Source organism: Phacochoerus africanus, chromosome 3 (assembly GCF_016906955.1).
Source record: "Phacochoerus africanus isolate WHEZ1 chromosome 3, ROS_Pafr_v1, whole genome shotgun sequence".
NCBI lineage: Eukaryota > Metazoa > Chordata > Mammalia > Artiodactyla > Suidae > Phacochoerus > Phacochoerus africanus.
In genome coordinates this window covers 75,195,710-75,221,797 of record NC_062546.1, presented here as the reverse complement: position 1 = coordinate 75,221,797, position 26,088 = coordinate 75,195,710, and the positions used below count along the sequence as shown (strand labels likewise).

General features: G+C 35.5%; 1 protein-coding gene across 1 annotated transcript in view; it reads right to left on the bottom strand.

The window, feature by feature from the left end:
* LRP1B (LDL receptor related protein 1B) overlaps positions 1 to 26,088 on the bottom strand; it is a 1,901,444-nt gene that overhangs the window by 692,108 nt on the left and 1,183,248 nt on the right. The window contains exons 19-20 of the mRNA XM_047772014.1: positions 25,807 to 25,887; positions 24,515 to 24,676 (exon numbers count right to left, since the gene is read on the bottom strand). Of these exons, the coding sequence (XP_047627970.1) occupies positions 24,515 to 24,676; positions 25,807 to 25,887 (243 nt within the window). The remainder of the gene's footprint in view (positions 1 to 24,514; positions 24,677 to 25,806; positions 25,888 to 26,088) is intronic.

The following is a 26,088-nucleotide window of genomic DNA, read 5'->3' as shown; positions in this document are numbered from 1 at the left end:
AAACCCATCTTTGCTAAATAAATATCTGGCAATCTGTTTGTTAGTGGCTCATATGGGAACTAGAGAAGACTCCTAATAGCTCCAGGGCTGGTGAGCCAAACTGTGCAGTACCTATAGTTGAGTCCACTGATGCTCACTGCTTTTCTTGTTGATCCTAGAGTTTAAAGGCATGTCTTCTACTAGATTCAAACTCACATACTCTTTCTACCTAAAGTTCTCCAGGATTTACTGAGAATCTATTTAAAGGTTTTGTCTTTCTGGTTTATGACTTGTTCTGTACATGAACTGCTAGTTTGCACTTGGGTCTAATTTTGAGAACAAACTCTTTCACTGAAACTGGATAGCTTGGCCTATTCCCTTCAGAATAGGGGTTGTTTCTCCTGAAGCTGGCTAGCTTCAACCCATTCCTTTGAAAACAGGAGTTCTTTGAAATGGAGTCAGGTTTTTCAGTCTTTGGACTATTCTTTTGAAAGGGCTATTCTTTAGAAACTGGCTGAAAAAGTCTTTGGCCTACCTCCTTCAGAACCAAGCTGTTTCCTTTGAATTGTCTGGGATTGGCTGGCAAGCTATCTGAATTGAACTGATTATGATGTAAGCTGTTTAAGCTGAAAATTATTCTTTACTCTAGAGGAAAAACCTTTAGGAAATTAGATACCAGTTATCTAATAATTTTGCAGGACTCTCTCCTACAAAATCTTGGGCCAATTTTATGTTTAAAAGCCATTGTCCTTCTTCATGGGCATTTCTATCTAAATGAACCAACCTAACAAAGGCAATTTAGGTTATCAATGGTCATTATGGGAAATGTTTGAAATCCCTAAATTTAATTTCCTTAAAACCAAATTGGGCTACAATAGTTCAGAAATTTCCAGAACTGAGTGGAATGCTTATTTCAATGGGTATTTTGAGGTTTTCCCACACTAAAGGAGTACAAAATTGCCTCTCTGCAAAATAAGATTTTGAGATTAACTGAGGAAAACAAAAGATTAAAGAAAGATAAAATGGCTCCCAATGCCTCAGACTCCTCTTCCAGAGGTGTCTCAGGCCCCACCTCTGGCAACATCTCCCTCCTTCTCTTCTAGGCTGCTTATTCTCTGCTATACCTCAATTCCTTCATACTCATTCTCTGTCCAAATTTCCCTTTCTTCTAAAACTATTTCCTTTCCCTTTTCCTCTGAGCTTGACAAAACCCATTTCTTTAAAATGAGGCCTTTTGGAGGTTCCTATTGTGGCTCAGCGGTAACAAACCCGACTAGTATCCATGAAGATGCAGGTTTGATTCCTGGCCTCATTCAGTGGGTGAAGTATCTGGCATTACCGTGAGCTGTGGTATGGGTCACAGACACAGCTCAGAACCTGCGTTGCTATGGCTGTCATGTAGGCTGGCAGCTACAGCTCTGAATCGATCCCTATCCTGGGAACTTCCATATGCCATGAGTGAGGCCATAAAAAAAAGAAAAAAATAATAAACACAATACAATACAATAAAATTAGGCCTTCTGAAGATAGTTCAACATTTTATATCTTATATTCCCTGGACTAAAGCTGAACTGTGAGCTACAGTCAAAGATTTTTTTTCCAAAGTAACAAAAGATTCTCACTGTTTTGCTGAGGAATTTAATATAGTTGATTGCTAGTCAACTGTATTGAGCAATCCCTAGGGCTTTTCCAAAGCCTGTTGACTGGAACAAAAATCAAGTTTGGACACAAAAATCTGCTCATAAATATCACAATTGACTTCAGATTGTTTTTAAAGAAAATTCTGATCTTCCTTCAGATGCTGACTCAGCTCAAGTGGCTTTTAACTCTATGTTACTTAATAGGCTGAACTGGGACTTTTCCTTTCTAGTAACAAGGACCAGGATTGAGTGGGAAACTATGTCCATGTCAAAATATAGTTAATCTGGCAAACCAGCTTTCTCCTACTCTGTGTGAGTCACCTCAAAGAAGACTTCCAAAATTCTTAATCTTCAATTACAACAAATGAAGGCTGCTAAACCAAATCAAAACCCTCCTAGTTTTTGCTATTACTGCTATTACTGCAAAGAACCAGAGAAGAGAAATTGGCACAAAGTTAAACACATTAGACATCTTAGCCTTCTAACCACCCCTTTCAACATCATCCTGATTCTTGGTGATAGGGCTCTGAGGAACTACAGGAACTCTTATCAATCCTCCCTTTAATCAGCATAGACAAACCTTTCTCCAGATAGAGAATGGCTCTCTCTCAGTCCTAAGTGACACCACTTAGGTTAAACTCAACTATTATAAAACAGCCCCTGCCTCGCTGTATGAAAAAGTTTGAATAGTGAGGATCTATAATGAACCTAAGAGGGTTCTGACTCTGAACCCACTCCCTTTTGGTTAGTCACTTTGAGAGATACAAACATTTCTTCTTAGTTACTCCATTCCCACTCATTTATTTGGATGAAACATCCTGGAGAAGTATGACAGAAATTCTTTTTCCCAAAAGGGGAAAAGAATTCTAGAAACTGACAGTGTCATCAAAGGAACCACCCAGATGAATTAAAACATGCTTTGACATCTTTATTTGTTCGGTCTCTTATGGTACTAGAGGATATTCTGGGAATACTGACCATTTGTCCCTATTAAATTAGCTATCACTTTCCTCATGGGCAAACTCTCCAATTGATGTTGGCAAAACTCACAGTGCATTTCCCATTAAAATTCAAACAGACTCCTCCAAACCTCTTCCCAGAATTAATCAATACCTTATAAGAAGCTCTTGAAGGCATAAAGCCCACAATAGAAAGAATACAGGCTTAAGGCCTCATTATCCCTTGTTCTGTAACATTTCATTTTATCACTGCAAAAACCAAAGGGAAAATGGGAGAAGTTATTCCAGGCCCTCTGAGCTGTAAACAACACTGTTGTCCTTCAACTCCCTGTTGTTCATAACCCTCATATGTTACTAACATCCATACCTACTGGAAATAAATTCATTACTGTAAGTGATTTATACAGTGCATTCTTTAGTGTTCCAGTTGGTGAAGCTAGCCAATATCTTTTGCCTTCACTTGGGAAGAAAAACAATTCGCCTGGACCGTGATGCCTCAGGGTTGTATTGAGAGGTCCTTTTTTTTTTTTTTTTTTTGCAAATCCTAAAGGCTGATCTGAATGATAATAAAATTCTGTAGAAGTTCTACTTTGTTGTAATATACAGATAGTTTGTTTCTTTGTTCTCCTCAAGCCTCCTCACAGGAAGATACTATCCATTTAATAAAATGTTTAGCCTGAAATGATCTTAAGGTTGGCAAAGAAAAATTGCAGTGTACCCAACTTCAAGTTCAACATTTAGGGAGTCCATTATCAGAATAAGAGCTACACTAGATCCTGACACACTTCATAGTGCCCCAAGTTTCCCAGAACCTGAAACTCAGGGCTACCAGGAGGTTTTTTGGGCTAGTTGGTTATTGCTAAACTTGAGTTCCAAATTTCTTTACAGTCAAATTTCTATGTGTTTTACCTAAAAATAACAGTCCAACTCAATTTTATGGAAAAAGCTGAGCTACATAGTCTTCAAAGCCCTAAAGTAGAATTTGATTAACCCACATACCTTTGGGCATTCCAATTATAAGATTTCCTTTTCCCTTTCATGTACAACAAGAAAAGGGAATGACGTTGGGGAACTCACTCAAAAATTCAGGGACTACCATCAATCCATAGGGTATTAGAGCCAGAAACTGGACCCTGTGGCACAGGGATACCCCCCTTGCCTTAGAATCATTGCAACTACTGCCCTTTTGGTTAAGGCCACTGAGAAAATCATTGTGGAATCTCCTTTAACTATTTTTGTACTTGAAGGAATCAAAGTCCTCCTGATTTCTCATTATACTCAACATTTCTCAGCCTCCTCATTTCCACGAAGTCCTTGTGTTAACTGTCCTTCACATAATTCTTTTACAGTAAAATAACTATAACTGCTTAATGTTGACAGACTACCACCTGACTCCTTGTAACGATCTACAGGAAATTCCAATGGGTAATGTTGTCTTCTCATGGTTCATTGATAGTTCTTATTTAAAAGGTGACAATGACAAATATTGTGCTGCTTATGTTATTACAATTCCTTTTGGTGTTGTTGAGATAGCATCTTTATCTACAGCTACTTCAGCCCTACTGGCTGAATCACACACTTGTATACTAGCTTATATTTCAGTTAACAACAAATCTGCAAGTGTTTATACAAACAGAAATATGCTTTCATAGTAGCTCAAGACTTTGGAATATTATGGAAGCAACATGGCTTCCTTATTTCAAGTGGAAATGAAGTTAAAAATGGTCCCTATATTCAGGAATTATTGAACACAATACTTTTACCTGCCATTTGAGCTATGGGACATGCTAAACTTGACTCTGTTGGAGCTAAGGGAAATGACTTTTCTGATATTTCTGCAAGTAATATTGTCCTTAAAGGGACTAATAGTAGCCAAATCTCTGTCCTTGTCCAAAGGGGTATTTTCTCAAAAGATAATTCAGAAGAAATAGCTATAGAATCCCAACAATTGGACCTAAAAAAGGAAAAACAAGGTTGGAAATTCAATAATTGTTGGTTTGAAAAAAGAGAAAGCTGAGGTTTGGACCAAATAACAGCTTAGTTCTACCAGATATTCTAAAAATCCCCACTCCTCATCCCAGTACAGGCATTAAGCCATTGGTCCACCGACAAAATGAAACCATTCATGAATCAATATTGGCAGGGAAACATTAACAAGGCTGCAAGAAGTTCCTACCTCAATTGTCCCATTTGTCCAAAGTAAAACCCAGGGAAGCCTGTTTGTACTGCTTCTGGACATTTTAAACTGCCTAATAATGGACCATTCAAAGTCTGGTAGATGGATTTCATACCACTTCCTCCAACTCTTGGATACAAATATGTTCCAGTCACAGTCTATATATTGTCACACAGAGCTGAAGCTTTCCCTTGCATATAGACTACTGTCTTTTCTATGGCTAAAGTCCTTTTGGGAAAGATTATTCCTACATGGAGGAATTCATTCATAGTGATTCTGGGATCCCATTTTAATGATCAGGTGCTTTGATAAATCGATGCTGTTTGGGCTGGTTTTTACACTTTCACTGTGCTTACAACCCTCAATTCTCAGATTTAGTTGAATATACTAGTGGCATTTATTATTATAAACTGGCAAAATTTATAGACGTCTTCCAAATATCTTGGCCATTGGTCCTTCTAAATCTCAGATCCAGCCTTTCCAGAGTTCATAAATGTTAACCCTTTGAGACAGTCACAGGACACCCAATGCACTTGGCTCCTGCATCCATTGATCCACAACTGATAAAAGGAGAGATATTCCAGTATTACAAAGGCTCCATTGCTTCTAATAAAAATAATCATACTTTGATACAGCAATCTTTCACAGTGTGCCCTCAGGAGTGAAAGACTTTGCAACCTGGAGACATTTATCTATTAGAAAAGGCACTTTGAGAAGAATTCTCTTCAACATAGCTGGAAAGATTCTATTAAATATTGCTGACCAACCATTGTGTTGCCAGTCTCCGAGGAATAATCTCATGGATTTATGTGATACTCATAAAGAAAATGGCAAGCCTGACTGGGCCTGCACATCATCTGGTGATCTGAAAGTAAAGATTTCCTGGAACTGAGGCAGCTGACACAGCTTTCCAAGATATCTGGACCAAGTCTTTTGGAGGTTTGTTACCAAACCATCAAAGATAACATAAAACTGTAGATGATCTCCAATGTCTATAATCTTGATAACACATGGACTTTTTGACATCTATTATCCTGATAAAAAGCACCTGAGAGCTGTCCTACGCCTACTTATTACTCAAATGTGACCACAATAGGTTTTCAGTCTGGGACATTAAATGCAGAAATGGTCCTTCCTGACATTGAGGAACAAAAGCCGCTGAAACTAGCAAACCTAACATTTGACCAGTGATGCTTTCAGAGAAAGATATTGATCAAAAGTGGAAAATGTAAAAAAAAAATGCTCAAATAGAAGCCTCAATTAAATAAAATTGAAAGACCAGAAGAGAGACCTTTTCACTCTGCAATGAGAGCAGAGCCCAATAGGAAGAAGAAAGGTTCTTCTTTCCTGGAAAGAATTCAGCTAATGAAAATCCTTGGACTCGTGTTTACTATGGCCTTCTCAAATTTCTTTTCCTTTTTAATAAAAGGGTTCTCCTTTTCTTCCCATGAAGAAACTTGCACATGGCTCAACATGGTTGCAGATCCCGAATTGCAATTCTCTGCTGATCCCAAATAATCCCATCTTTACTAGAGATATGTCTAGAAGTTAGTTTGTTTCAGGTCAACAGGATCATGTAGTTATGAGTTAACATTACACTCAGTTAAGATCAAAGCTAGTAATAATACTTATATCACCAAGGCAGCTACTTAATCTTTTGAAACCTCTATTTGTTCACCTGGAAAGTAGAGAGTATGCAGGGTCATTGGGAGGAATAAAATGGATATATGTGATCCAGCAATCCCACTCCTGGACATATATAGACAAAACTATAATTCAAAAAAAAATATATGCACTCTTATGTTCATTGCAGCATTATTTATAATAGCCAGGACATGAAAAGAACCTAAATGTCCATCAACAGATGAATAGATTAAGAACATATGGCACATTCATACTATGGAATATTACTCAGCCATAAAAAATTAAATAATGCCATTCACAGCAACATGGATGCAACTAGAAATTATCATACTAAATGAAGTAAGTCAGAAAGAGAAGGACAAATACCATATGATATCACTTATCTGTGGAATCTAAAATATGGTAAAAAGGAACCTATCTACAAAAATAGAGAAGAGACTTGAAGTTGCCAAGGGGAGCATGGGAAGAAATGGGATCGACAGGGAGTCTGGGGTTGGTGGATGCAAACTATTACATTTAGAGTAGATAAGCAATTAGGTCCTACTACACAGCACAGGGAACTATATCCAAGCTCTTGGGAGAGAGCATGTAGGTAGAAGATAGTATGAGAAAAAGAATGTATTTATGACTGGGTCACTATGCTATGCAGCATAAATTGGAACAACATTGTGGATCAATTACACTTTAATAAAAATGATTATTTTAATTATAATTTTTCTTGTAACCTTCTATGATATAAACAGTTTACTTCTTGATATTTTTCTTTAAAGACTTTCAATAACTATAATATGTCAGGTGATACAATATTTTAAAGATGCACAGGAGTTCCCTGGTGGCCTAGCAGTTAAGGATTCAGCATTGTCACTGATGTGGCTTGAGTTTGATCCCTGGCCTAGAACTTCCATGTGCCACAGGTGTAGCCAAAAAAAAAAAAAAAAAAAGATTCACAAAGTGAAATTACCTTTCTTTCCCAAATACTCTTAAAGTAATAATCCTGATATAATTAACAAACAAACAAATATAGAAAGAATCCCTACTAAACCAAAAGTAAAGAAGTTCTAGTAGTGAAAATAGGAGTTCTTATTCACAGAAAACCTATAGGACTAATTTTCCAAAGTAACCACATCTAAGAACACATAAACATCACACCCAGTTTACAAAGGTTCTGAGTTTAGGCTGGCTTTGAAGGCCCTTCCAAAAACAGAGTTTCTTTTCTATTTTCTTGACTTGGGATAAATAGAGTCTTCATGATTAAATGAAATACTTGATGTACAGACATAATCAATAAAAATGGCAGAGTTCATGAACATTCAGATGATACATATGGAATGTGCTACAGCAATTTCCTACCATAGGTCCTACTGCACAGCACAAGGAACTATATCCAATCTCTTGGGAGAGAACATATAGAAGTATCTACAGAGTACATGTAGTATCTGCAGAGTGCCCTATTTAGCAGTATGAGGTAACTACTAAAGTGGTGAAGAACATTGAGACTTGCTTCATAAACATGATACTGTGACATCTTCAAAAGGAACTGGAAAATTGTATGTGATTTTTAGTCTTCAAGAAGGAAAAAGAAGACAAATCAAATACAGATCCACAAATTTTTCAGCTCACTAAGTAATTCTATGATGAAGAGGCCAAATTGCATGTGCCCATGAATGGCTTTTGGTTCTTTCTCCTAGTACTTTCCTAGCATTTTCCCCTAATAACAAAACTAAACAAACTTTGGTTCAGCTGAATTTTAGAACCTTTAATATGAGCTCAAACAATAACATATAAAAGTTATATTTCAGGTTGTTATCACTCAGTGATTCCAAACACTTAATAAAGAATTGAAGATATAGTGTATTGATTTTTTTTCTACATTATCTAAAATAAGAGTTGAAGACTGGCAGCTCACATATTGAATCTGCCCCTCATTATGTTTAATTTTGTAAACATACTACTGACATTTTAAAAATCTGAAGATTTCTTATAAATTTTTTGTTCTAGTTCCTCGAAAAGTAAGATGTTTGGGTTAGCATGCTTGTAGGTTAACAAGTACTATCTATTTTATATAGAGCTGGACTAAATTATATTAACAACTCCCTGTAAGAATGAAGAGACAAAGATATTGGTTTTATATTGTTTTTTTTTCCCCTAATAAATTTTTTTTTCTTCTTTGATGGAGGTGAGCAATGGGGCAACTGGTAACTCTATTTTCTTAGGTTTTTGAATCTACTTCTGAGAAAATGTAGGAAACATTTTATTTCACTCTTGTTTCAATATTAATATTAATTTTACTGTCATGTGCAAATAGCTTTTCTTTTTTATGACTCATTTTATGGATATTTGTGAAAAATCCTGAAACTCATCCTGCTACTCTCTTTGAATAGCTTTATAGAATTTAGAGCCAAATTTATGGGTCATTTTTCATGATAAAAATTTGTTTTGACCAGTCTCATCCCAATATCACCCTCAGATTTATTAACATTTCTAATCCTTATTTGGCTTTTGAGTGCTTCCTTTTTATGAACCTTAATCTTTCTAGGTCGTAACTTAGATTATTCTGGAAATGATCAGAAGAGCTAAACAAATAAAGAAACATAACAGTAATCTGCAAGGACAATTTGAGAAGAAATACCACATTTTACATTTAAAATAAGCTAATCTGACCATTTTATTAGCTTAAATAAAATTAAATAGTACATACCAAATTCTATTCCATATTTCCATTCCTCGCCCTATCTTTTTTTCCTCAAGGAAAATGTTGCCTCAAAAATGTCAGTAATAACGGGAGGAATTCCATGTTTCGTAATTATTGTGAGAGCAATATTTTGCCTCATTTAAACATATTTTGGATTTGGATTCAAAGACAGAGCTCTTTTAAGTTGTGTTTCTTGGAGTTCCGATTGTGGCTCAGCTGTAACAAATCTGACTAGTGTCTATGAGGACATGGGTTTGACCACCTGGCCTCACTCAGTAGGTTAAGGATCCAGCATTGCCATGAGCTGTGGTGTTGGTTGCAGATGTGGCTAGAATCCTGCTTTGCTGTGGCTGTGGTGTGGGCCAATAGCTACAGCTCTGGTTTGACCCCTAGAACTTCCATATGCCACAGGTGTGGCCTAAAAAAAAAAAAAAAAGAAAGAAAGAAAGAAAGAAAAGAAAAAAGTTGTGTTCCTTTGCAATTACCTCAATGACCTCATGGGAAACGTTCAAGAAGAAGTCATGTAAATTTAGAAATCTAAACATAATAACCTGTTTCAAAAAGAGACTTGCATGTGATAAACTGTTGCTTTGGAGAAGGGATTGCTGCTCCTGACCCAACAATATGGCAACTTTACATATAGAATCCTAGTCTTTTAGTGGAATGATATTTTTACAATTGGAAATAAGTTATGATCACACAGATCAAAGCAGAATCAATGAAGGGAGAGAGCATACTACCTTTGTCTGAGATTTTTTTTATTCCATTTGCATTTTCTTTTTTGCTTGGTATTATTTGGTTTGTCTATTTGTGCTTCATAAGTCAATATACTCATTTGTTTTCTTAATCTAAACAAACATTTATCTTACAAATTTAAATACAAATGTGATATTTCCCTAAAATTTTTTTTTCCTTAAATTACCCATGTCTTAACCTTTGTAGACTGGTACACTAACTATTAAGATGTGCCACAAGCAGCCAGATTATAGCAACTTTAAAATGAGGACATAATCTGGAGAAGGAAATATAATATACCATTATAAACATTCAAGTCTATTTGGTGAAACATTCCTCCTCTTAATAATTCTCACAGATGTCACTAATGTATATCTTCTAGTCTTGGTTATATTATTCTCCCCAACCTCAATTTCCTTCCTATTTATATTTCATCTATGAATGTTCATAGTTTTAACACTCACTTTATATATATATAAAGATAGAATTAAGTCTCTTATTTTGGTGTTTGTATAGTTAAGAGATTCATGGTAAACTTTAGGAATTCATAAAAGCTCAGAAATTACACATTACGCTTTGTGTTGACATGCCTTTTTACCCCTGCGGAAGGGATTTAGAGCTTTCCTTGACTTTAAGAGGAATATGGTAACCAATTTCATACTTTCCTGTTTCTTTATCTCCCATTCCATATATCTTACATGTAAATGGTAGTTCATATGGCATTCAATTACTTATACTTCAAATTGTATAAGATTGCATTATATTCGAATTTCAAATTAAAACCCAGTGAAAAAAGGATCACCCATCTGCTCCTTTTCATTTTAATCAAAAATTAATAAACAAAACTGCTTATCGAGATCATCCCATTTCACAGAAACAGAAACTATGCCTGTGGTTAGACAGATGAGAAGCAGCAGAGATGATATCTGAGCCCACATAATTAAATTTTAGAGGCTGCTTTCTTAACTACTATCCCATTATTACATTCTTGTTAAGGTTTTCTCATGTAGAGGCTCAAGAATAAAAAAAAAATAACTAGCTCATATAATAATCAAAGAGCAATTATAATTCATTTTTTAAAATATTTAAAATATTGCTATTAAGCATATTTATTTTTTAAATTTTCATTAAAGTATAGTTGATTCACAGAGTTGTTCCAATTTTTGCTATACAGAATAGTGACCCAGCCAAATGTGTATGCATACACCATTTTTCTCATACTATCTTCCATTATGTTCTACCCCAAGAGATTATAGGCTACTTCTTTTCTAACAAAATTATTAATATATATATTTTTTGTAAGGTCATGGTAAAATTTGGTCTTTTATGAAAAGATCAATTGCAAGTTACATAAGGCAGTCTAGGCTTCTTGGGTTTATTTCTTCAATTAGTTGACAACCAGGAAAGAAGAGAGTTACAAAGGAATGAAATAATTTGAGTCACGTTATTCATGATCGAACATCTATTTAGTGGTAGAGAGCTACCAAATCAGTTTAATTATCTTCAAAATGAGATTACTGGCTTCAGTGATTCCTTCACTTATTTTTTCATTTCTTTACAGGTCTGTGTATTGTGTTTTATTTACTCATTCATTCATTCATCTTTTAGGGCTGCACCCATGGAATATGGAAGTTCCCAGGCTGGGGGGTCGAATCAGAGCTGTAACTACTGGCCTACACCACAGCCATAGCAATGCTAGATTCTAAGCCACGTCTGTGGCCTACACCACCGCTCACAGCAACACCAGATCCGTAACCCACTAAGCGAGGCCGGGGATTGAAACTGTGTCCTCATGGATTCTAGTCAGGTTTGTTTCTGCTGAGCCACAATGGGAACTCTGATTCCTTCATTTTTTCCTTTTAGCATATATTTAGTGCAATGTGTTAGATAGGGTTTTCCAGGTATTGGGATAGAGCAGTGAACAAGAGAGCTAATTGACTGTTCTCATAGCACTTACATGAGGGGAGAAGAAAGCATATAGGCATTTAATAAATAATTATGCAAGGACATAAACTGGATTAGTACAGAAAGCAGTTAGCAGTTCTGTATCAGGAAAAAAACAAACAAATTAACAAAAACAAATATACATCACTTCTGATTAATAATTTGTTGTCCAGAGCTAGGCACATTGGGTGGAGTGCCATCATATTGATCCCACATAACCACAAAGTTTCTAGGAAGTACTATCCTCCCATGTGCCCAGAAAAAGGAAGGAATGGATATACACTGTGAATATCTTTGATGAGGACCTTAAGTAACTTGAGTATAGAGGACATCTCGACAAGGGTGATCAGAGATGTCTCTCTGAGAAGTTGATATCTGAGATGTGACAAAAATGAAGTGGAAGAGCCAGTCCAGCAGGTTAGGGTAAAAAGCATGAAGGCCAAGGAAAAAAATGCAGACTCTACAGCAGGAAACAGACACTGTATTTATAGACAGAGAAGAAAGTGAAGTGGGGTGGGTCAGTGAAATGAGATCTGAGAGGTCAGTAGGGGCTGGATCTTGGATCTTTATCAACATCATGGTGAGATAAGTTCGACAAATATCTTTCTACTGGAGATTTTGAAATAGAGGAGAGATGATGATATCATTTAATCTAAATTATTAAAATTCTCACAGGCTGCTGTGCAGAAAAAAAAGAGTGGAAGTAGGGAGACCAAATAAATGGTTTTTGCTGGAGTCCAGGTAAAAAAAGAAAGGTATATGCCTTTGAAAAGATCATAAAATAGTTGGCATAGTAGGCAGTGCATGTAGTTACAAAACAATACCCTAAGTGCTGTGGTGGGAGAGAATACCATGAGAACATGCACAGAGCAAAACTACCTAGACTTGGGAGTTTCAGATGAGAACTTCTCATGACAAAGGATAAGAAGAGAGTTCCAAGATATGGCTAAGAGTTGAGCAAAAGGGACGATGGAAAGGGATGAAAGACATTCTCAATATCCAACAGCATTCATAAAATTCTGTGCAGTGTGTGACTGGGAGAAGGGAGAAAGAAAATTGAGAGGTGGGCAAAGGCTAGACCTTGAATGGCCTTGTATCCTATGCTAAATGGTTTAAATTTCACCCTGAAGGCAGTTGGGGATCCCAGGAAGACCTTCTGCTAGACTCTGATATGCTTAGATATAGTTTTATATCAATCTCTTTGAGAGTATTTCAACAATAACTAGAAAGGGAAAATTTTGAGAGTCCATAAATTTACAGTATATCTACATGTATAGATTATAGGTATATATGTCATTTGCCTGAACACTCACAATTTATATGAAAGTCAAGTAGACTGTTAGCCACACAGTCTTCCCCTGCTGATTCTCATCCTACCTCCTCACAATAAACATACTCCATACCTATTCCTCAATGTCTGGTAGCTTTGGGTATATGCTGATGCTTAGAAAAAATATCCCCTTCTGCCAGAAAACATAGCAAAAAGGTGTTGAGTTTTAGTTCCTCTTAACCTTCTTGCCAAATAAAATCAGCTTCTGTTAGCAGTTGCTGATTTTCCCCTGGATGAAAAGCTGCATTCCTCTGAGGAGCCTGTGATGACCATTCTAACATGAATTCCAGGCCTGCCTGGTTCCCCAGAGCCCTAGCTGCCTAAGCTTCAGGGCTTGGCACACAATCTGTCTTCTTAATATGGCTTGTCTCAGCGGAGTGTTAAAATGATGACTATGTTTATATGTATATGCTCATGCAGTTTTTCTGTTATGTTTTCATGTTGCTGATGCTGGTTATATTTTTAACTAATGCAATTTTATTGTATTTTTGCCCTGAAGCTATTTAAACTAAGCATACAATTTGGGAAATCTAATAAATAAATAAAGGCAGAACCTGGAGGAAATGTGGCAACTGATGGTGGAATGTATCCCAATATTTAAATGAATTCATTGTGACTAAACACATGCAGTTAGAAGCAACTGTACTGAGACAGAAAGAAATTATTTTTACTCCTAAAGTTAAAAAAAATGAAAATCAAGATTGCAAAAATTATATTTATATTATGTTTTTCTTAGAATACATTTTTTAAAATTTATAAGTAATGTTAAAGCACTCCTGAGAAAAGAGCTAACAAATGATGCTTCAAATTTTGATGAATTATATAAATTGTGAGACCAATCTGGGAGGAGAAAACTTATTTATTGTTTTACTTTGCACTTTAACTTGTCATTTGTTGTAAAATGTTTTGAAAAGTAAAAACAAACAAACAAAACACCAAGCATTGCATTGCACAGAGCTTCCTGAATTTCTGATAAGCGATGTATGTCCATTCTTGCTTGGAGTTTTTAGTTTTTTTCTTTTTTCTTTTCTTTTTTTTTTGTCTTTTGGCCTTTTTTGGGGCTGCTTTCCATGGCATATGGAAGCTCCCAGGCTAGGGGGTCTAATCGGAGCTGTAGATGCTGGCCTGCGCTACAGCCACAGCAACGTGGGATCCGAGCCGTGTCTGCGATCCACACCAGAGCTCACGGCACGTCGGATCCTTAACCCACTGAGCAAGGACAGGGATTGAACCCTCAACCTCATGGTTCCTGGTTGGATTCATTAACCACTGTGCCACGACGGGAATTCCAGCTTTTCAATGACTTGCTATGTGTTAATAATTCCTTGTACCTATGGCAGCAATTGACTGCAGATACCTAGGTATTTTTCACCTGCCTTGAAATTTCTGAAAAACAGTTTGGAAGCATATCTGAAGTTTCATTTCATTTATGTTAATAACAGGATGTGGACATAAGCTTGGCATGTTTCTATGAAGGGACCCTTGACAACTCCCTAAAGTGGTTAGGCTGCTCTTGGTGTCTAGAAATCTGTGGAAGAGGGGAGCTTGTTTAAACATACCTACTTGCTCTTGAGCTACCTGGCCAGAACCTGCATTGAGGTTGATGGGAGTACCTGATATGGGAAGAATTACCCAGGAATGAATATGTGTCTAAAGGTTCTATAATTTATAATGTGAACTAATAATGAAGCCAAACCTGGGGCTTCCTTCTTATATCAACTTGCTGTCATCCCATTGGACCTTGATGAATGCCTGGATGTCTTCTAGCCTATAGATGGTTATCAGTTTCCCCACCACCCCCACCTTCCCATCCCATCACATTTCTAGGACATGGCTTTTTGTGTTTTATCTTCTATTACAACAAAGTCTTTTTACCCTCATATGTGGTCCCTGCTAGAGACTATCCTGGTAAGAAGTTGGATGGGACTATCAAAAACACTTACTAGTACAAAGCATTTAACAAAAAAGTTAATATTAAAAAAAAGAGACCAGATTTCAAATCTTTACTGTTTTCTGTGTATGTTAATTAGAAAAGAGGGAAAAAAAAAGGTGTGGCTATCTAGTCATGAATTCAATTATTTTGACACTAAAATGTTTCTAAAGTTAAAAACACATGGACATATAGACATGAAAAATGTATTGAAATAATTCAGGACATTAAATATACCCCAGAAAGTTCAAGTATTGAAGTAAAGTTTATGTAAAACAAATAAAGCATTGTTTTGGGTTCATGAAAATTTTAAATTTTGGCATTGGGAACTCTGTCATAAATATATTATTTAGAATTTATCATATCATGGGGATGATGAACTTCTACATAAACCAAATTTAAATGAACACAACATATTAAGTTGTTGAAATGGCTACATAATGAGAAATCTGTTTTTCCATTCACTGTTCGAATTAACCATTCACCTTAACAGACATATTAGATAACAAATATGAAGTAAAACAAGTTAAATGTGGATATTTTATACTTGGAATTTACTTCTTGACTTACAAATATGCCTAGCTTGGAGTTCCCATCAGGGTACAGTAGAAATGAATCCGACTAGGAACCATGAGGTTGCAGGTTCAATCCCTGGCTTTGCTCAGTGGGTTAAGGATCTGGCATTGCCATGAGCTGTGGTGTAGGTTGCAGATGCAGCTTGGATCTGGTGTTGCTGTGGCTGTGGTATAGGCCAGTAGCTGTAGCTTTGATTAGACCCCTAGCATGGGAACCTCCATATGCCACAGGTGCAGCCCTAAAAAGCAAAAAAAAAAAAAAAAAAAAAAAAAAAGGGAAATATGTCTAGCTTACAATAGACCTTAAATATTTACTGGGAAAAATGATGACATGGAGTTCTTGTCATGTCCTCAGCAGTAATGAATCAAAGTAGTATCCATGAGGATGCGGGTTTGATCCCTGGCCTTGCTCAGTGGGTTAAGGATCTGGCGTTGCCATGAGCTGTGGTGTAGCTTGCAGACGCGACTGGGATCCAGTGTTGCTGTGGCTCTGGTGTAGGCTGGCGGCTGCAGCTCTGATTGGACCCCTAGCCTGGGAATCTCCATATGCCGCGGGAGCAGCCCAAGAAAATGGCAAAAAGACAAAAAAAAAAAACAAAAAAGAAAAAAAAGAAAGAATATGCATAAGCCTAAACATATGATTTATATGTTTGAGGAAGAGACAGAGAGTAGCATTTTTAAATTATCTCCTGTTTATTTTGGCCTTTTCTTCTCCCCATTATTTTTTGTCTTAATAAGTTTGATGTTTTATGAAACATGAGCATAAAATATAATTCAGGATTATAGATCTCTTTTACTTGTATTTTATTATGTTATTATTTTTAAAATTTATTGTACTTATATTTTAAAAGTAACATCATCAAGCTATGACCTGAGGACAAATTCTGGTCCACTATCTGTTTTTGCAAGTAGTTTCATTGAAATACAGTCATAATCATTTGTAGACATACAGCATATGTTTCCTTTTGTGTTAAAACAATGGAGTTAGGTACTTAAAATAGGCAAAATCTAAAATGTTTATTATCTGACCACATACAGAAAAGATTTGCCAACCTATGTTTTAAAATGTTCTAAATTCTGCTTATGATTCGCCGAACAACCCATCAAGTGTACACATATCAACATAACAGTATACTGTGCTGAAAGATTCTGATACCAGTGAGTATTCCATATCAGGAAGGGCATGGGAGTTTCAAGCAGAAGCTTTTATGTGACAAAGTCATTGTGGAAAAGTTTGGGATGTAGATAACGACAACTAATTTTCTTTTGGAAGCTCCTCTGTACATAAATACCAACCCAGAACTGAAGTAAATTCCTAACAAAGGGTAGATGAATGTAATCATTACATTGCAGGAATATAATATTTAAGTGCAAACTGAATTGATGTGTCACATAAATAAGGTAACAAAGGCTCTCAGAGAAGCTAATTACCAACTATTTTTATGGGAAAAAGGCAAGTTTTATCCCATTGCTTATTTCTTTAATCTCACAAAAACATGGGCACTACTCAGTTATTGAGAGGTGAATTAATTATTTTGTACATTATTATTGCCCTTTGTTTCTGTTCTATTTGGTTGTTTACTTGGCGCTTTTTTTTTCCCCCTGCTGAATGCCTGAAGTCTTACCATTTCTCTGATCATTAACCACAACTTAAGAACAAGGAAGCAGAATTTAAAGACTAAGAAAATTAATGCACTCTTGCCCTTATTGTTCAGCTCTGTTAAAAGAGTAGGAAACAGGCTAAAATTCTTCATTAAAATTAGGGTTTTTTGTTACCTATTGACTTTATTAATTACATCTTTTTAAAAACAAGAGATATTACTTTGTTTTGTGTGAAGGTGCATAATTATTGTCTTAATACAAAAGTTAAATTTACCTAGGAATAATTGTGGAGCTATTACTAATATCTTAAAGAGTAAAGATGAAGATAATTAGCTTCTTTCTTCCTCTTTTTATGAATCATTTTCAAAGATTTCATTTTTAAAATTACATTTATCTGATTCCTTTTAATTTTCTTGATAATCACATTGTTAGGAACATTACAGATTCTCAAAATAGCCTTCATTATTGATTCAAAGGCCTTGAGTTTTCTTTGCTCTTGATGTAAAAACTTTGCAGTATTAAGGGTAAAATGACCTTTAAAGAGCTATTTTGTCCTAGAAAACAAAGAGTGGTTTCCTATGGATAAAATCCATTAATAATTAACATTGTTTTGATATTTCAGTGTTAACAATTCCTAAGCAAAATAAATCAATCTGAGAGAGAATAAAGTTAAGCCAGACAATTTGTATCTCATTGAAAACAGATGCTATAGTTCTTTAAAACTAGGTGAAATTAAAATTTGCTTTTAATTGTATTTTATTAGGAAACAATCCATATTTTCATTAAAAGAGAGTAGTTAAAAAAAACATTAGGACAGAAGATTAGGTAAATTTGCTTGGTCCATAACGTAATTTGATCATTTCCCCAAATTCATAGACAATACTTAATTCTCAATAAATATCAGTGACTGAGAAATAATAGCAAGTTTCTGAATTGCGAGTTTTAGAATAGCGAGTTGAAAGTGCCTTCAGAATATTTTCATGACAGAAAAACAAAACATCTGACAGAATCCAATTGTGTACAGTATTTATTGGCATCTTATTTCCTATGTGGTTATGATTAAACCATGCTGCTAGAAACGTGATGGTGCAGCTGAGAAGGTATATGATATAGGTGGGAAGTCAAAAGATGCTGGTTTAATTTCTACTCTCTCCATGCTTAAATGTGTAACCTTAGTGTTTAGCTAAAAACCAAGTTTTAAAATCTGTGGTACTCTGAGTAGATTCAATCTTCCAAATAGGATATTGTCTCTTTTTGGTTGACAGTACTGTCAGACCTTCTAGATTTTCCACAAAGCACTTGGCATCGTCGTTTGTATTCAAACCATCTCCTGAAAATGTCTTTATGGATCAAAGGATTCAGTTTCAATATCTCTAAGACAGAACATTACCAGTTGCTTCTAGGAAGCAGCATCATGTTTTTATTATTGTTATATATACATAAGGACAATTTGAGAAAGCTGATCCCTTTTTATCTGCACAATAAAAGAATTGAACTAAATAATCTTTCCATACCCTTCCAGCTTCCTAAATTTTTTGAGCCTATGAGGTAAAACTTTTATGGTGGACAAACATATTCTTTCGGTGACTAAAGAAACTGTGTGGGAGTATCCATAGTCATGCCACTGACACTCTATAATCCACTTATCAAAGAGAATTATATGAGCAGGGAAGGGGAAATAGAAATTTTTTAAAAAGAGAAAGACAGATGGACCTTTTGTGATGATTTAATGTAATGGGCTAGGTCCCTTCAAGTACCTTTTAGAAAATTTCATTACAATGACATATTAAGTAGAAAGGTCTTTCTTTTTCATCTTAAAGAGAAAGTGAATATGTAGTTAAGAACAAGGTAGTAATTATTTAGGGATAATACAAGTGTTAATTCATAGAGAGAGAAAAAAGAGTTTATATTCTGCAGCTACTGGAGCAGATAACTAGACATAGGAATAAAGAGCAGACAACCTTTGAAACTCCAGCTGTGTAATCCTAGGGAAGTATTTAACCTTCTGAGTAATCCTTAGTCTGAACATTAAATGGGAATAACAAATGTAAAGTGCCTGGTACTTTGTGGGTTGCCAACATAGTTCTCCTTTCCCACACCTATATTATCACTAATGAAATCTCATTGGCATAGACTGTTAAATTACAGACACAAAAAAGATGCAAATGTTTATCTTTCTGAAACTTACTATTTTGTTGGGCATAGAAGACATAAATAAAGAAGTAAACAATAATAAACAGTTAAAGCAAAAGAATACAAGCATATGTGAGCATGTATATTAACAATGTTATACATTTGACTGCCTAATGGATTTGAGAACTGTTAAAGATTATTCATAATAAATCAAAATTGAAGGTCAATACATACTAAATCTTAAACTTGCATTTAATTTATATTTGTGATGTAAATAAGAGATCACAAGTTCCAGCATCACTCAGTTCATTCTCTTAATGCAGCAGGTAGTAACTACTCCCTCTTTAAACAGCCAAACAGAAGGCATTAAAGAACAATGACCATAAATCAGGGTCATATGCTCTCTCCAAGTAAAGAAAATCCAAAGATTGAGAGTTATTTAAGTTGCATTTAGAAGAAATTACAAAATTTATGCAAAATATATTTTAGAGGAAACCTGTTCTCTTATCCATCAGTTCATGTTGAAATTATTTGATATAATTTTTTTGCAACAGTGGAAATTGATCGGGAAGAAGAGTTGTCTAAAGATACCTAACAATTTTTTTATGCTTACTTTAGAATGCCTTTTTCCTTGGGCAAAATATGCTTGAGACTATTCCTCAAAAGAGTGTAAGAGTGAAAATTTACATAACTCAAAAGAATTAAGCTGTCAACAATGAAATTAATAAAAGTAAGATTAATTCTACATATTTGGTATTTTATGGATGTGACAAATGCCCATTGTATCTCTCTCTCACTCTCTCTCTCTCTTTGGCTGTGCCCAAAACATGTGGAAGTTTCTGAGACAGGGATTAAACTCCTGCCACAGCCTCAAACCTGAGCCACTGCAGTGACAATGCTGGATTCCACCAGCTGTATCACATGGGAACTCTTCTATCTTTTAATACTACAGACAGAGAGATAAAGACTTAAAAGGAAAGACTAAAGTTTCATTTTAAGTTTATTTTTAATGTTCTTATAGGTAAAATCATTTTTATAAAATCTTTCAATACTTAATAAACAGCCAAGAATGAGGCTCTAGAGGAAGGTCTCTGGTACTAAACTCTTTGAAGGTCCAGCTGCACTGACTTTTTCCATTTGGGAAAAACTAGTCACCCAGAAGCTTTGTAACTACAGATGTGTGTGCCAACTGAAGGATTCAAACCTAAAAGAAACCAGAGCTAAATCAGTGATAAACAGGTATTGAAACAAAGGAAGGAATCTATGTGCTGTGGATTGTCTTTCTCTTCTACTTATGCTCACAGACTATGTGTATGTGCCTGTGTGCATGAGTCTGTGCTGGTGTAGTGATTTGTAAAGATATTGTATCTTCCATGCCTAATAAGGGAGTTTGGAAATGAGAGAAAAAAAAATAGCACAACAGGAAGAAAGAGATAAGTATACATTAACCTAGGAGGAGACTAGTCATTAACACTTTTCCCATACATTAATCACATTGACGATGGAAAAATGATCATCATTATAGAAATTCTTTTCTTGAAAGTGGTATCAGAAAAAAAATATGAACTGAACTTGAATAAATTCAGGAATTTTCTGAAATGGAGATTATATACAGAATGTTCTATCTCTTGGCATCTACTGCTTCTTTAACTACTAAATGTCAATTCAAGAGTATTTTCTGCCCTTTTGAAAAGCAATCTGAGTTGAGAGAAACGGCACCATATGCTCTGCTTACCCAGGCAGTGTAAAGCAAAGTGCTGAGCAATTATATGGGGGAGTTGATCAGCTTTGACAGCCAGTCCTGAAACTAAAGCCAGAATCTCCTGTTCTTTCTTCTGTAGCAGGTTCTGGGACTAAATTTTATGACTAATTGCATCAAATTTCTACTTTACCTTGGTAATGGTCTCACAAATCCTATGTGTGCAAAATGACTTTGCTGATCAGCTTTAACAATTCTGTGCCATGGTTATTTCACAACTTCTATATCAGAATACATACAATAATGACAGATAAGAATATTTAAATGCACTTTGAAATACCCTGTATTTTCTTGCACTGAAGTCACTTTGGAATGCCACCAGTTCTCATTTCCTGAAACTTGTATTCACCTACTGGAATATTTGATTAGGGAATACTAGCAAAATTTATAATCTGATAAATATAAATTAGTTCAGGAAGTTCAACTAATTTCTTCCTTGAAACCTGGCCAATAATCATGGAGATTATCTGGATCATTTCCTTAGCGTATTACCATAATCATATAAGCAACACATGGTATTCACATTGACAATACATCCTTTACAGTGATATATTAGTGAAAGTGAGGTGCTCTAAAGCTAAAGGCCATTAACATTAACCAGCCACTGATTCTATAATCCAAACCCAAATGACTATCTAGAGAGCCTGTAAGGGGATGTGTCACTCATTTTGCATACTCATGAGGCTAAAGCAGTTTCTCTAAAACTTCTTAATGAGCAATGATCTTTTTAACTCAGAGATAAATACGCAAAGAACAGAGGGATGGGATATTGCTTCTGAGAGGAAAGCAAATTAAACTTGGGGCAATTTATCTTTCACAGCATATTATGGGCAGTGCCAGCAGGCCACAGATGTACACCCCATGAGGAGCCTAAAAAAGACATCTGTGAGGGGGGGGGAAACACAGTATATATTCAAAGCCTAATTTATTAATGAAATGTCAACCACACCCCAAATGTTTCAAATCTACAATGGAAAAAAAAATAACACTATCTTTTTGCACACCTTTCCTTCATCCATGCCAAATTAGTGATGAGCAAAAAGTTCTAGTGAACCAACTAAACTGAGAGAGAAAAAGACACAAGAATGAGATAGAGATAAAGTGGGGGAGGGGTGGAGAGATTTATTTATAAGTCATTCCTCTCTCGATTTTGAAGCAAAGTTAAACTCAAATATGCTCATGTTAAATTTTATAAGATACTGTCACAAAAATTTTTCCTAGCCATTTTCTGTTTTCATTATAGCTTCTGTTATGTCCACAGTCAATAAAGACAAGAATCATGTCAAGGCCACTGACCATGAGGACCTGCATTTCATTGCCTCATGCATTTTCCAACCCAGGTCACATGACTAAAACCAAAATCAGACAATATCTCTTTTAATAAATCATGTAGGGAATTCACCAAAAGGTGGATTTAGTCTTTTAAGAACCATGTATTATGTAGATAATCTCTGTGATTGCTACTATTTTCAGCATTTACAGTTGAGAGAAATGGAGAGAGAGAGAGAGGGAGGGAGAAGAGAAGGAAAACAAAAGAAGGACAAAAGAAATTCATGTTGGAGAAAATACTTCAGAAATTTTCTGTTTTACTGATTGTCAAATAGTTGCAGAAGACAAATATATCTCCTTGGAAAAGACTTTGAAAATGATTTATTTCTTATGATCACACAATATATGGCTCTCTTTTCCTATCCCCATTAAATGAATCACTTTGTTGTTTGTCTGTTTGCATGCTAGATTTTTAAAACTAAATAGAGACCTTTTTTTTTTTCTCTTCATTATTTCACCTAATCTTTGGTTCAAGGAAAGTACATGGTACATGAAAAGTCACAATAAATACTTGCAGAATAAATGAAAGAATGAATAGCAAATTTTTTCAATTTCTTGTGCAAAAAGAAAAACATCCAGTTAAAGATATTATATACTGAGTGAAATGAGCCAAAAAGACAAAGAGAAATACCATATGATATCACTTATAACTGGAATCTAATATCCAGCACAAATGAACATCTCCTTAGAAAAGAAAATCATGGACTTGGAGAAGATACTTGTGGCTGCCTGATGGGAGGGGGAGGGAGTGGGAGGGATCGGGAGCTTGGGTTTATCAGACACAACTTAGAATAGATTTACAAGGAGATCCTGCTGAATAGCATTGAGAACTTTGTACTCATGTTGCAACAGAAGAAAGGGTGGGAGAAAAATGTAATTGTAATGTATACATGTAAGGATAACCTGACCCCCTTGCTGTACAGTGGGAAAATAAAAAAAAAAAAAGATATTATTGTTATATGACTGTTTAATAGGCTAATGATTTTTTTCTACAATAGTTCCAACAAGATTTCTAATTTATTAAATGCTCTACAGCTGGTCAAATTTTGCAGAGTTACCCATGCAAATAACAGGGTAAGGCTGCCCATGGATATGCTGAAAGCCATGGTCATGATCTCCTGCCTCTCTTAGCTTGCAATCCAGAAAGTCAATCAGCTGGAATATAGGGCCATTTAATAGGGAATGATTTCCAGCCTTAAGGAAACAAACGTGGTATGAAAATAAAAGGAAAAATATGCTTTTCTTGTTCTTTTTCTTCCCTTTTAGGATTGGTTTGGGGTTTGGCAATTTACAAATTGGAAGGGCTTAAATGAGCAGTAGGTAAAGCATATAATAGGAAGGAAAGACCACAGGAGAAGTTATCAAAGCATAGGAAGAATTAAGGTGAGACACCAGAGAAAAGAAAGAAAAAAGGAAAAGTAAAGAGATGAGCAAATTATTTTGTACAGTTTCAAGCACATATCTTTTTATAGGATGAGCACTTAATTTTCATATGGTATTCACTCCAAAATATTCCAGATACTGTATATTAATTTAAAATGAGATTTCTTAGGAAGGTTCAGTACACACACACACACACACACACACACACACACACACACACACACACAATGGAATACTACTGAGCCATGAAAAAGAAAAAAATAATGACATTTGCAGCAATATGGATGGAACTAGAGACTCTCATCCTGAGTGAAGTAAGTCAGAAAGATAAAGACAAATACCATATGATATCACTTACATCAGGAATCTAATATATGGCACAATGGAAACTTTGCACAGAAAAGAAAATCATGGACTTGGAGAATAGACTTGTGGTTGCCAAGGGGGAAGGGGATGGAATGGGAGGGACTGAGAGCTTGGGATAAATAGTTGCAGAATGTTGCCTTCAGGACGGATTAGCAATGGGATCTTGCTGTGTAGCATTGGGAACTCTGTCTAGTCACTTATAATGGAACATGTAATGTGAGAAAAAAGAATTTATACATGTAAGTGTAATTGGGTCGCTATGCTATACAGTAGAAAAAATATATATATAAATAAATGATTAAAAAAATGAGATTTCACAGATTCACAAAAATACTAACCTTCTCTGGTACAATTGATTTCATCACTGAAGTCTCCACAGTCATTGTCACCATCACAGGCCCAATGGCCTGGGATACATCTGCCGCTGGAACATCTGAACTGGTTTTCAAAGCAGGAGTGAACACAGCCAACCTCATCACTCCCGTCCCCACAGTCGTCATCTGGAAATAAGCATCAACATCCGGGGGGTGATGACCCATGGAGAAACTTTTTCTTATAAAATACTTAACATTTCTTTTTGGTATTGAGACCTTGGTTATTGAAAAAAGGAATGATAAAGCAATGATTCACATTTCCTATGAGCAGTGGGAAAATTATTTCCATTTTCATATTGCTTTGTTTCTGATTGAATACCAACTACTAAACTAAGGGGGAAAAATCCTTGACTTTGCAGTAGGGAGCTGAATTTCTATTTTACTCAGAAATGATGAACCCCTGACTGAATGAATCTACACAGCTTGAAATAATTATTAAGTGGGAAGACAATGGTGGTTGAAGAATTTCATGAATGATACAGCTTTTGATATAATTATTGCTGGAAAATTATGATTTAGACCTACAATTTCTCTGCCCCAGAGTTTTTAATGTATGTTTAATTTAGTGCCTTCTCCATTCTTCAACAAGAGGCTCACTGGGGACCCTTCCCCTACTGGTTCTTAAGTGTGTATTTATACCAGGAAATTATACACTATCATTAGCAATGATTTATATCCTTTATTAACAATGGTTGCAGGAGGGAGGCAAGAGGAATGTCAAGTAAAAATAGATTAAATTGAAATCAATGATTAAGAATACATCAATTCATGTATAATTCATTTATGCATATTTGGCATAATTTAACCTAATGATACAAATGACTAAAGAAAAAATATCATCTGTACATTAAGAAAACAAGGTGACAGAGTTGAGACCATCTGGATAATTTTATAATAATTTAAACTACTCCCTTCTGAGGTTACAGAGCATTTTACATAAATGCTTTAGGGAACCTGAATTGTCCAGGTCACTTCCTCAATTATTCCCTTCACTTCATGTTTGTAGACTTAAGACTATATCCAGCATAATATTTGAAAACAAATCTCTATCATAGCCCCAGGGGACAGATACTGAGCTCCACTATCCTTAACACTAATCTCCATTGACATGCCAGCTGCCCTCTCACCACTTGTCTTAACCATTTTGCTTGACTCTGCAAGCGTCTCTTATAAACTACCGCTGAACGAGAAGAAGCAGCACAGACAGCCAGGCCCCTAATCAAATCAGTGCAGTCTAGTGAACATTTGGTACTTGCCAGAGTCACAGTGCCATTTGCTGCTAATGCATCTTCCACTTTTGCATATAAATTGAGTTAGTGGCTCACAAGTTGGGAATTCTGTGAAAGATATAAAAAATATCCAATAGGAAAGATGTTATTGAATGTGTTTGACTTACCTTGGGTTTCATTTGGTAATGTGATCAAAACTCCACCCCTCTCTTCCACAAAAGGAAATGTGAGGTAAACACATAAGTGTCAGTAACTTCTTGAGGACATAGGATACATCCCATGCTCTTAATATCTTTTAAATGAGGACAT